The sequence below is a fragment of the Camelus ferus genome, chromosome 5 (genome assembly GCF_009834535.1).
Source record: "Camelus ferus isolate YT-003-E chromosome 5, BCGSAC_Cfer_1.0, whole genome shotgun sequence".
Classification (NCBI taxonomy): Eukaryota; Metazoa; Chordata; class Mammalia; order Artiodactyla; family Camelidae; genus Camelus; species Camelus ferus.
Genome location: NC_045700.1, coordinates 64,437,948 through 64,451,930, shown reverse-complemented (window position 1 = coordinate 64,451,930; position 13,983 = coordinate 64,437,948). Strand labels below are relative to the sequence as shown.

General features: G+C 36.9%; 1 protein-coding gene across 1 annotated transcript in view; it reads left to right on the top strand.

Annotated features, from left to right (window-relative positions):
• MAP2 (microtubule associated protein 2) overlaps window positions 1-13,983 on the top strand; it is a 137,033-nt gene that overhangs the window by 84,539 nt on the left and 38,511 nt on the right. Inside the window, 3 exon segments of the mRNA XM_032479968.1 lie at window positions 76-189; window positions 2,378-2,455; window positions 12,116-12,361. Of these exon segments, the coding sequence (XP_032335859.1) occupies window positions 76-189; window positions 2,378-2,455; window positions 12,116-12,361 (438 nt within the window).

The following is a 13,983-nucleotide window of genomic DNA, read 5'->3' as shown; positions in this document are numbered from 1 at the left end:
TTGATTATTTTTCTTCTTTGCTATCTGTTTTGGATGTCTCATCATTGTATTTTATTTTGTCACTGTTTATTACAGAGGAGGTGTCTGCAAGGATAGTTCAAGTAGTCACGGCGGAGGCCGTAGCGGTCCTGAAAGGTGAACAAGAAAAAGAAGCCCAGCATAAAGATCAGCCTGCAGCTCTGCCTTTAGGTAAATGAGAAAGAGCCTCAGGTCAGGGCCTGTGTCTGCTGTACCCTAATCACAGGATCAGGTCTCCATGTTCAAAGATACTCCATATATCATATTTCACCCCAGATGGTGACACTCATCAAACACCTGTTACAATGCCCTGGGACCTGATTTCACGACAGGCTCATTGTGGCGTTTGGGTAACCTTTAGGACAATAAATTTATAATTAGATATTGCCCCTAAATTGCCCTTAATTTTTTATTTTCAGGCCACTAGAGAGTTATAAAAATAAAGCCAATGCATTTTGATGGCATGGCCTCTACTCATAAAGGAAATATTCTAATGCTTTAGTTAGAGGTGATTATTTACCTTTACAGAGTTTGGTTAATGATTGTCTATTCCACAGTCTCTTTTGGGTCTTCCTAAACAGGCTACATGAAACCTATAGCCAGACGTTGTTAGAATCATCAGTGACGTTGTACCCCATATGAGGTACTGCTCTTCACTTGATTCATTAAGAGCAATGAAGTAGCATTTGCCCTTTCCCTCCATCACAAGTCAAATGCCCTACAGGGCCAAACAGGTAATGTAATGGTGCTTGCCTAGGAAAGCCCTCTCAGCTAAAATCCTGCTGCCCATACTCTCACATAGATGGATAGATAGATAGATAAATAGATAAATGGACAGACAGAGACAGATGCTAGATACAGATGTATATACCTGCAAAGACATAAAAAAGGAAACTCTCTTAGGTCAGCATATATATGTTTATTTCATAGGTACATATAACTAATCCATAGAAAGGTATGGGTTTTATTTATTTGTTTATTTTTAACACCTTTATTGTGGTATGGTTCCTGTACAGTAAACTATACATATTTCAAATGTACAATTTGATGAATTTTGATAGATGTATGCACCAATGAAACCACCACCACAATCAAGATAGCTAACATTTCCATCACTCCCCAAGAGGTGCAATTTTCAAAAAAGGTATGGTTTTTAAAGCCTAAAAATAGTACATATCTATTTTTCTCTCCTAAACTCTAATATATCCTTAATGTTTGATTTTCTGATTAGCACTCCATTGTCTATTAAAAGTCAAGCAATAAAAATTTCTCCTCTTCCAGAAATAATAAATTCTACTCTTAACAGTACTCTCATTATTTTCAATAAAATATTCTTGGATTATTTTTCTCATAAAACAGAGGAAAAATTATCTAAAACATCAACCTTCTTTCTGTGGTTTACTTCTGTTATTTGAAGTAAAGGAAACTGCCCCCAGTTTTTAATTTGAAAGTTTGAAATATGCTTTGGAAGCCCACAGGGTCAAGGAACTAAAACACTGCCTATCATCCAAAAGCTGCCTCTACTAAGTGTTTTATGAAACTAAAATCCACATCATCTTTAAAATAGATTTTACCACTGGCTTTGACTGATTAATATTTCCTTTTGAAATCCCTTAACTTCATATGAGTGGTCATAAAGAGGGTAAGTGTCTTGAAGAGGAAAACTTGGATTTAAGTGCAAATGAATTCCGTCTTTTAGAACGTTCTCTTTGGTCCTTCTTCATGTGAAATGCCGAGGCCAGAGTATTTCTCATCTCCCGCTGGTACTGGTTTCTATCTGAAGGTTGCCTGAGGCTGTGACAGTTTCATTCTTCTTTTCTGAGAATACGTACTGAAGATGGGCTTTGACTTTATACTCAGTGGACAAAATGTTGTTTAAAAAAATATAGTGCCTGAAATCACTATATAATCTAGATAGCATTCGTTTCCAGATCAAGAATGTGGACAATAGAGAGCCCTAATATTTTTCTAGTCAGTCAAGCCAAACTCAAACTAAACTGCTTGAGTGTGTGTGTTTGAATATAGTAGTTTACGACCAGAATGAAGTATTGTATTAACTGAACAAGCAGACACAAATTAATGGGATTAATGATCAGATTTTAGCAGCCATGTCTAATCCATTTTTATGGAGAAGACAAAATGATCTTCTTTTTAATACTAAATGCTCTTCTTTTTTTTTAGGTTTTCAAAAATATGTGAATGAGATAATGGGGCTTAAAATAAGTCAAATGCAGCTTACTATTGATTCTTTCCCCGAATCTCATAGAGTCCTTTTCACAGATGGCAGGACAGCCTACACATCTACTGGCCTAATAGGATTCATTGTCGTATCTCATTTTTTCCATTGTTTGATCTTTAGCAGCTGAAGAGACAGCTAATCTGCCTCCTTCTCCACCCCCGTCACCAGCCTCAGAACAGACCGTCGCAGTGGAGGAAGGTAAGGCCCGTTGGACTTCTTGAGGTTTGTCTTCTAATAAAGGGTGAATAAACCTCAGTCTGTAAGCACTGGACTTCAGTGTGGATTAGTATGTGACCCAGCTTGGGAGCTGTCTCTTTCAAATAATCAAGAAGAAACAGTTTAAATAAATGTATAATCATTTCCCTATACAAAATCGAAAGATAAGTATGGTCAATAAAAAAGGAAAAATCTGCTTGATAGAGGAAAGGATAACTTTGTGTTTAAATGGCTGGAATAATTACAGAGAGTCAGTTTACTTAATGTAGAATGTTTTGACGGAGAAGATACAGTTTAATCTTAAGAGTGACTGCACAAAAATAAATTTATTGATGAGAATCGACACTTTTTTTACAGAAAGGTTGGCAGGAACTGTCTCTGTTTTGCTCACTATTATATTGCCAAGGGCTTCCCCAGGGCCTGGCCCATAGCAAACTCTGAATAAATATTAATGAATAAATGAAGAAGTCAGTGAATGAATCTGATATTGAGAGCAGTGAGCCAGAAGCTGAGATCATGACTTCTTTCCTGCTGAGACCTGTTATTGTCCATGAATCTATTTATGTATTTACTCAACGTAGAATGCCATGTCAGCCTTTCAGTTCTCAATGATAAAGCAGAGGGATGCCTTTGAAGAATATTCATTTAGAATCTGAGATGAAAGGCACTGTTTAAAAGCGAACTATTATTGGTTCTCTGACTTAGATCAGTTAACTTTTGTCTGTTGTTTGAGAGCTACAGGAGAAGGCAGAGGAAAGCTTCAGCTCACTTGCTGTTTCAATATAATTTAGTTTTCATATTATTAAAATCAAAATTTTGATACTTCTCCATTTTATTCATTTATTTCTTCACTTATTTTTCCTTCTGTTGTCCCTTTTAGAGATCACTTTACTGTGTTAAAAAATAAATAACATCACAAAAGACTCACTGTCTTTTTTACAATCTGTAATTAGATCTGTTTGAAATCTTCTTTGAATTCCTAAATACAGATTTTTCTAAATTATTAACTATAAACTATCAATAAATACAATTTATTTCTGTCACACACTTATAAACTTAAACATTTTTTAGCAAAGTCTTTCTTAAATTGAGGCCATTTTTCTAATTTTACTGCTTGAAATAATGTTAAACAAACTAAATTATTGTAAGGAATAAAAGAAAATTTAGGGGCTATGATCAGTGCATATCATTAGTGTCATTACAGACACTGATTATTATTTAGTTAATTTCCTGAAAATGTGATTTGATCTTTTAATTCATAGGTTTGAAAGATCTTTTTTGGCCTATGTTCATCCATTCATTTGGTGCATATTTATGGAGCACCTGCAGTATTTCCTGCTCTCTTCAACTTCTAGTTATACACTAGTGGACAAAACAAACACAGTCCCTGCTTGTAAGAAGCACTTAGTCTGGTAGAGAGCAGAAATCCAATACATAAACTTACAAATAATCTCAAATTGGGTTAGCACTAGGAAGGGAAAGAACAAGGAGCTTCAAGATAGAAGAAGGGAAATCTTATTTTACTGGGTGGTGAGGGGACAGTTTGGGAGCTGATCTCAGAAGCCTGAAGGAGTGTTGGCCAAGCAAAGATGGAGGGAAGGGACATTTGGGGCAGAGGGACCAGGATGTGCAAGGGCACTCAGGTGGCAGGAGCATGAAGTACTGTGGGATCTGAAGGAGTCCCACGGCCAGTGTGTGAGAAAGGGGTAGAGCAGTGAAGGAGTTTGAGAACAAGCAGTGGCTGCTTGGTTCAGGGACCTAGATTTCACTCTGAACGCAGTGGAAAGCCTTCCATGACAGCTGCACTTCCCTCAGGTCATTGAAAATGCTTCGGAACCTGAACTTAAGGCCATTCGAGTGTCAGAGAATCCTCTTAACACGGAGAGGGATATGTTGTTGACTCCAAAGTTAGCCAGATGTCACATAACTTACTCTTCTTACTCTTATGTGGGAGCTGGAGCCAAAAAGATAGTGGGGCGCTTCCATCCACCTGGGGATTCACCCGGTCTGTTTCTGGAGGATGATACAATGGATATAAGGAAAATATAAATAAAATATGATTTAGGTAACGTAGGTGTCACTTTCCAGAGTAACTATTCCCTTACGTTTCGGGATTGCTTTCCCCAAACTATTTCAGTATATTCAGGGAAAATATCAGCCTACTTCCTACTGAAAACAATTCGGAGTATATTTTACTTTTAACATTTTTCAAGCTAAACATGTATTTTTATTGAATTATTATTTTTATTTTTTCAAAAGAAAGGATTATCCTGTATGAAGGCCTAATGATTTACTTTTAAAAGAATAACCATATTTTTGAGTTATATAGAAAAAGGTATGTATTTTACAAACTCTACTTCATTTATTTAAAAGATCAGGTAATGTTCACACCTTAAACATGTGAGAGAGATGTAATCGAGACAGTCAAATTAGCCCTTCCCTTTTATTTGAAACCACTCTTAAAGTATGTATAACAAGTTATTTTGTTTTGTTTTATGAGGAAAAGATGAATGAAAAGTCACAAGACAGAATTCAATTTTTCAGTTTTTAAAACCAATCGGTTTGTAAAGACTAAGCCTAAATTCCGTTAATCGTAGCACATTTGGTAGAAAGCAAGCAGGTGGAGTTTTTCATCTAGGAGAATTTTTATCCTCATCGACACACCTTCAGAGCAACTTTAATCTATAGGCAGAGTGAATGCCACCATCCAGTCCTTTATACAAGTGTAAGAGAGCTCTTAGATTAAATTGAGTAATTCAGTGATTTTTGAGGATATGCTTACTTTTTATTAATTATCAAACATTTTAAAAGCTGTTCTTTCCCAAGAGGAAGCATGACAACTTCCACTAAAAATAATTAATATGATAACTACTATCATGTATAAATATTCATTTATTATAATTGAAATAATACTAATAATTCCCAGAATATGTGCTTATCCTGGGAAACAAAGGGATTTTGATGGAGAAATTAAGGGGGGAGGATATAGTTCAGTGATAAAGCATGTGCTTAGCATGCACGAGGTCCTGGGTTCAATCCCCAGTACCTCCATTAAAAAATAATAAAATACATAAACCAAATTATCTCCACCCCAAAAAACAAACAAAAAAATCCAAATTGATGAAGAAATTAAGCAAGTAGCACACTTAGAAAGGAAACCCAGGTACAATGAACCAAAACTGTGCTAGTTATGTTTTTCAAATTAATCTCCTCTTTCTTTTTGGTCTGACTATAATAGTTGTCATTTGGACTCAACTGTTAGAATTTGGAAGCCCGTGAAAGAATAATGGAATCATCTGAAAACAGAACCAGGAATCCTTCTGCCCTCTTAGGTTTGCTCCAGAATCCTAGGGTGATGATTCCCTGTGTCAGTGACATGGCCACATTATAACTGCTAGTCTGAAGCAATTTCTCTCCATATCATTGGGGCAGCACACGTAGTCAGTAAACTGGGGAGTCATCAGTCAAAAACGTGTAGAATGGAAAGGGCTTAGAGATGGTGATAAACAATGTCAGTGGAGCCAGCTGTCCCAGGCCAGGGGACAGGAGCTGTGATACCAGGACAGGCAAAATCGCCAAGTCACTGATACCCCGAGAGACTCAATTCTCTCATAAAAGTGACGACTCCCTTGTACCAAAGGGGGCTGACATTCCAAGGCTGAATTTTGTGTGGGGAACCTTACTTTAACCCAATATAAATTTTCAAATACTTTTTTAAAAAAGTTTGTATGAAAACAAATTAGGGGAATGTGTTTCTCCACTGAAGTCAGGTAAGCTTCATTTTTGAAGATTTATCATTATGCAAAAGAACTATGTAAAAGTCCAAGGTTCATAAGGCCACCCTGTCCTTTAAAATGTCACATTATTAAACGAAACATTCTATTTTGTGGCAAAAGCAGAGTCCTTCAAAATTTGTGTACTTGCAGTAAAAGGAAGCATTCAGTCCTGACCTTAAAGAGCAAAACTGTTATGAATTCATTTTTTTCATAAATCTCAAGTCTAGCTTTGATGTGTCAAATGAAAGGAAAAAGCAGAGGTACATGGCAACTTGTCTGATGTACTGAAGGCAGAGACTAGCGTGTATGGAACTGAGATACTTGGCACTTTCTCAGATCTATTCCCATTTAATCCTCTGAGCAACCCACACGGATAGATAATACTCACTTCCACTCTTGCCCAAGATGTCATAGCTAGTAAGTGGCTTACCCAGCATTCAAATACAAATCTAAGTCCCTGCAAACACAGCCTCACTGCATCCCTAAAGCTGTCTCTTATCTAGGCTCTTACTGTGGGACTATGAAAGGAACGTGATCGTCCAGGGAGAGTTTTTTTTGTTATAAGCCACACGGGACTGATTTCCTTTTTTTTTTTTTTTTTCCCCCAAACCACTTCCAAGTAAATCATTCATTCATCTATAATGTATTTATTTATAATTATGTATTGCACCTCCATTTGAATATGAACGAAGACCACCCACCACACACAATTCTGTAGCAAATGAGGATCTCTTGTCTTCGATCATTATCACTGGAACCTGGTGCACTGTTTGGACTTAGCCAGTCATGATCCTCTAAGCATCACTTCCCTGGCACGTCTCTGGGACTTATGTAGATGGGCTGCTGACTTGTAGGTCCTAAACAGAGACTTAGTGCATACAGCTCATAGTACCCAGAGAAGACTGGGCTTTGCCAGATATTCTTTTTCAAGTTGCTTGGTTAAGGGCCAGAAAAATTCTACAGAGAAGCTACTTTTCCACCGAAGCACTTGAAGTTTTCGTTGTTTTTGTTGTTCTCTGATTAGGCAAAGTCTTCAGAATAGAAAGTACTGTTTCTTAGAAGTGTTACAGATGTGAAGCAAGACTCTGGGCTGCTTCCACGTTTTGGTACTTTCAAAAAGAGCAACAAGAAAGAGGAAGCCAAAGTCTTCAAAAGGTTAAAACATCCAAGGAGTATTACCTTTAAACTATCAGCTCTCAGCTTTACATTCTTTAGTTTTGTACAGTAGTCTGCTCTGTTCCCCAGAAAATGTTGAAAAGCAGAGAGGCACATATGCCATTTTCACTTATTGATTGTGCAATCTGTTGAACGTATTAGAAGTTTTAGAAGGAAGTTGCGTACCTGGGGTAGTCTACAGCCTCGGGAGTCACTAGAGGAAATATGAATGGCTGGGAGCATGTGACAAGCCCAGGGCTTCTGATTCAGCCAGTGTTGTAGGCCACATCTCAGACAGTTGTCAGCTCAGCTGAGAAATCGTGCCGAGTTGAACTAAGAATATCAAATGTAATTTTAGGTTTCTTCTATCCCTTGATATAATAAGCATCGTGGCTGAGAAAGTTCTGAACATCCATCCAGAAACAAGTTCCATGGAACCATCAGTAAATAATGTGCTCAAAAGATTAAAGTATTCTCTCCTGAAAATGTTATTTTCGTATCCCTCTGATTTCAGGCTCGTTTCCAGTTGTCAGCACTCGGTTGGCTGAAAATAAATTAGTGCCCGAAAAATACAGTGCATTTTCAAATTAATGCTGCAATTCTGTCCACTTAAATTTTGCTTGAAATAAAAATTATACAGAGAGATACTACAAATTTTGTTCTTATTGAAAATTATAAAATTTTAAAATTATTTCTCTATGTAAGTAAATAAATAGTGATTAGCAAATTTAGTAACCTGCCATGTAGGCCTGAGATGCAGTCTCTGCACCACATCAGCAGCCAAATATTGTTCATTGTCATCATCCTCACGGCTCATTGATGTTTGCAAGACTCCAAATGTTAAGCAAACTGTTGGATATACACTCATGTATCTAAGGAAATAGATTTAAATAATGCAGATTTCTAAGCTAAGACACAGGAAAGGACAGAAATGAGAGCAGTTCCTTTAGCATTTCAATGAGCAATATGCAATGAGGGGTTTGAGATATAAAAACAGCCAAAAGCCAGTGGTGTAAATTAAACCACATCAAAGAAAATCTTAATGAATCTGAAGCCAACTCTGTAGACATTCTCCACTAAGTGTATCTCTATTAAGTTTTCAGAAGAGAAACAGAACACAAGAAAACAAGTGTGTATTACTAGGTACTTTCTGAAACCCATATACTTTCACAGCCATGCAAATAAGAGCCAGGGCTGTAAAGGACGCCTAGGATCTTGCATCCAAAGAAAAGGCTGTCCTGACTGTGCTCCCCTTAGTAAGGCAGGAAGGAAAAATAATGCCTTGTAGATTTTTCTTAACAGGATTGAAGTTAAAGATTACTTTCTGCTTAAAGTCATTAACTAAGAATTAAATTAACCAAAATGCTAACCATGTGAGATAATTAAGGTTGTACTTCAACAGGACTATTTTCCCTTGTAATTGTACAGGCATCAGATCCTAACGACTTTCCTCTATTTTAACTTACAAATATATTGATGGAAGCATGAGAAAAATGAATGTAATTGAATTTCTTCTAAAAAATGCATTTGCATACTGCTTTGTTTCTATTCCAGTGTTTCTGTGGTTATTTTGACTTGTCTGAGGGGAATATAAAGATAATGTCTATTATGCAGTAGGTGTGTCAGAGCATACGATTCATTTAAATCAAGGGGAAAATTGCTTAAGGGATAGTTGAAATTCAGTGGCTACTGAAGCATGGAACATTCACTGTCTCCCATCCTCCATCAGCTTGGTCTTGCCAGTTCCCCTCCATCCTGCTGTGCTGCTTCTGTGGTCCTGTGTCCTTGTGCAGGTGTTTGTCTTGTCTGTCTGATCTTGTCTGTCTTGTCCAGTTCTCCCTGCAGTTTCTTCCTGTATGTCTGTTTGTAGATGAAGGGGCTGAGGATCAAGTGGGTCCTCTACACAGGTTCCCCAGCCACGAACCTGCCACCAGCGGGGAGAGGCGTAGACTCCTAGCTCCCTCCATCTCGGTGTCTGTGCCTGATGATGACCCTTGCAATTCCGATGAGGAGTACTATGAGCATCCTTTGTTCAGCTCACAATGGACTGCCTCTAGTGCGCTCCCCAGTGTCCCAGCGCAGAGTGCAGAGGCCCACTTAGGCCAGGAGAAAGGTGAACCCAGCATGGTCCCCTTTTGCTCCTCCTCCCCAGCCTGCAGCTTTGACCACATGCATCATACTAAGTGTGCCATCACATGTGGGGTGGGAGTGACAGGAGCCTGTTTTTCCATATGGAGGTGAAGTCCCTACATAGCTTATGTCCGTCCCCATACCTCAACAATTTATAGGTAGGAAGCCTTATTTGAGACATGGGAGTACTTCCTTTTTTCTGTATCACTGCTTCTGAGAGGGAAACAAAAAAAGTTCAAATGAGGTATGACTTCTTTCTGCCCCTTGCAAATAAATCACTAGGGGAAAAATATATTCTTTTACCCAAACCAAAGAAGATGACCTTGAATACAATTTTTCCCTTGGATGTATAATATTACTAGGACCAGACTTAAATAGAATTAGGCTTCTTTTTAGTGCTATGTTAATATGATAGCTTTTTAAAGGGGAAAGATTGAAGAATCTGTTTAAGGTAGAGTAAATGTTATGGAATGAATTTATTTCTCCAAATCGCTTGGTCATCTACAGAAACAATAGAGACTTCCCTGAGTGACTAAATCTTGGTCCAAATTGGTATAAATGGGATAAAAGGAAGGAAATGCTCCAACACTTTGGTCATTCCAGCCTCATGAAGTTGGAGACGCTAGGGTATAATTGGCTCTTGTGAGGATAAAATAAGTGGGCAGTGGGCTGCAATTTGCCTCATTCTAACAAGGTAGTTTTTATAAGGAAAAAATTAGAGCTAATTTTGTTCTTGTTTACTTAAGTGAAGAGGTTATTTTCAAATAGGGAAAAATAACTTGCTTAAGGAAAGAGTTTATTTTCAGATGGAACAATATTTAATGTAAGGGTAGATGGTTCCAAGGCAATGGGAAATGAACTCGTAGTTCACCAACTACATTCATGATAATAAACTCCTTCAGGAGTCCTTTGGAAGACAAGAGCTCAATGGCTCAGACACTCTGATAGAGAAATATAATCAATATTGAATAAAACTAAGTAAACATAAAACAATTCAGAAAAATATGTGAATTTGTGAATAAAGAACACTTGTTGAAAATAAACATGATTTATACAAAGTGAGAAAATGGAAAGCTAAAAAGTTACATGGATTTGGAAAACATGTAAATTAAGTTGATTAGATTCCATCCAATAAGGTGACATTAGTAAAGCAGCTACATTAAAAGTCTCTTAGCTGTAATCAAAATCTCTAATTCTATGACATAATAAAAATGGCCTTAATAATAAATTAGAATCTGAATGTTTAAGATGTTACTGACATAATTAAATTACAAAAATGAAAATGTCTGAGTGCTAAATGTGAGGAAATAGAAGTAGTTCTCTTTTCCCCCTCTAAGAGTTTTAGTATTTCTCAAAAAAATCCTTTCCTTTCCATCTGTAGTCTTTCTCATAGGACCATTTAAACAACGTATAATTGTTTCATAGGAATTTCATAAAAGTCTTCCATTTGCAGAACTATAAAACAGCTTAACTGTTTCCCTGAAATTTCTCGAGCAATAAAATGGGATTTATTTTACTGGCATTTGAAGGGTAAATGAGAAACAAATGAACACAGTAATTCATGGTCTTTAGAAACTTATTTTTTTACATTGTAACTGTTAACACTTTTCTGTGTGATATACATCAACTGGGAGGATATTTTGGCAGTTTTGTTGACACTCAATTATCTTCCCTTATTGGTTTTGTTTTCAATTGCAGAAATGAGACTTTATGATAATATGCACATTTTCTTATTCATTGTCAAAGGGAACTCTACAAGAACTACGTTACTGATATTTCTGTGGTTTAAACAATATGATAACAGTTGCGTTCCAGAGGTAGATTTTTCTAAGTAGTAAGTGAAATTAAATTTTACCTGGACCTTGTTTTTTCAAAATATTTTACTTACTCCTCAAAAATTTTTATATTTTCCAATCATAAAATGCAATGAAGTTAAAACAGATTGAGCTAGCTAGTCTTTGCCTTAAAAATACTAAATAAATTACAGTTTAAATAGTTCTGATGGATTTCATAATAAAGCTGATAATAAGGTAGTTGATTGGATATTATTTTGAGGCCAGAATTTGTATTCCCAAAGATTTTTTTTTAGTGAAGTTTGTATGTTTTAAATACAGTAATCAGAAATTCGTATGTAGGGGCTTCCTGCATTGGAGAAAACAGCACATGTCTAACAAATTTGAAGGTTTTTTTCAGTACATCATCAGTGCATCTATCTTTTCACAACCATCTGTTATCCGGCAGCCCCATTTCTTATTTCCAGCAAGCTTTCCACATGTGTATAACTTACTGCCATTTGCACTGAGGGTAACAGAGCAATAAAACCCTTTCAGCTCTCACGTTTTAAAATAAATAGCCTTTTAATGAGACGTTAAAAGGCATCGTTATTAGCAGATTATACGTACTAATTTTGCGAACAATACATAATGTCCATTGTATTAGGATATTAATTTGCTCATCCAAATGGTAAAAGAGGTTCTCGTGAGGTCAATATAATGGAGCTGAAAGTGTTCATTAAATAATATTTCTGTTGTTTCGTGTGTTGTTCTGTGGTCATGATGTCAACATCTTTTTCATCCCTAAGAAGAAGAAGCGCTAGAGAGTCCAATGGCTGAGGAAGAGAAACCTGCCACTCTTCCTGGGAAAGAGTGTGGGGCTGCCAAGGCCTCAGACCAACACAAGGGCCTCAGTGAGGGCCAAGTGGAGTCTAGTACGGAGGCCCAAATAGTTCCTGAAGAGAGTGCCCCAGCAGGGGCCCCCCAGGAGGAAAGTGTAAAAGAGGTCACGGAGGTGTCTGCAGAAGTAAAAACCCCTTCCTCTGCCGGGGAAGGTGTGTCTTTCTTAGGATCTGCATGTGTTTTGTTGCAAATGATCTCTCCAGCAGCTTACCAACCTGATGCCTTTCCAATGCTGTTCCATCGCTGGGTCTTCTCATGATGCCAAGACCACTGTTTTTAGACTTAATGAGCAGACAGTGTGGCTTATGCAGGTGCTGTGTGGCAGCTTGGTTTTCCACTGCTGCAGCCGATTCCTGGTTTGACTTTGCCATGATACAATACGCTTTGCAGCCAGGCTGATGACGCTGTGTGAGCTTTTTTTCCCGCCTCCCCCGCCCCCCGCCCCCATCTCAAATGTTTGCCAGTCACATTGCTAATACATGTATATTTTTCTTTTTATTTGAGGGGGGACAGCAATTCATATGCTTTCTTTCAAATCGTAGAGTTGAATTTTGGCACATACAGGCTTCAGTGGTCGAATTGTTTTTGTTTGCAACCGCAATGTGCTGTATTTTTTTATGCTTCAATGAATACTGGTTTGGTTTCCTTAAAAGCTCCTGCTGATGCTTCTCATATCATTTCCTTTCCATGGCAGCCAACACCTTTGATCATCACCATATCTCTTGAGTTTTCATTCATCTAACCTTTGCTACAAAGTTCATAATGTATTTCCTTTCTGTTGTGACAACAGGACACACAAGTATCTAAGATAATTATGACCCATACACTTGCTCTTCGAGAGATGATTGAATTTTATTATTTTTCCCCAAATCTTTTTCAGATAACTACATTTAGCCTTAGTGACGACAATGAATAACTTTGATGTTAAGAGACAAGTGAGACTCTGAAGCCTTTTGGACTGATGATCAGATTAAAATTTAAAAGAGTCATTTAATTTCTGTGAAGCATCTCCAAAGCCAGGACTGGTCAGTGCTTCACTAACTAGTTGGTCATGTTCCAAGGAATGAGGTCATTTCAAGGAGAGAAAGATATTTTAATGTCTTTTTAAAATCATGTTACTCACATGACTTCCCAGTATTAACAGTATATTCAGATTTTCTCACATCTACCATACACACTAAGTAATGATTAGGACTTAAGAATTTTTTGAGATGTGGTAGAAATTGACTTGTCAATATTTAGGTCATATCATATAAAGTCAATAACATTTATTTGTATTAACGACGTTTAATCTCTGATGACTTCTAAAACTTTATTCTAGTAACCTTTCAGTGCCCAGAAAATTGGTCCTGGCATTTGTTGATTAAGTTAACTGAAACTATTTAACACATATTATTATAAATTAATTGGCTTCTGCCCATGGCCTGCTGATTCACTTTTAAATGAGAAAACAAATGCTTCATTGATTGCAGTAGAAATCAATTCTTTTCCATATTTAGATCAGTATATAGATTTTTTGTACCCTAACATTGGTTATATATTCAGTATTCTTTAATTTGTAATTTTTAGAAGGCACATGAAATTTTTTTCTACTATGGTACACATCACATACTGTTTAGAGAGACCAAACAAAGAAAAAAAGATTACTCAAAATGTACTCTTATTACAATTCCTGTACACATTAATTCATGATGGCAATTCATTTTAGCAATCATACAAATAAATCTCAGTCCTGACATTTTCATATTGATTTTTAGATAAGTAGCATGCGTGC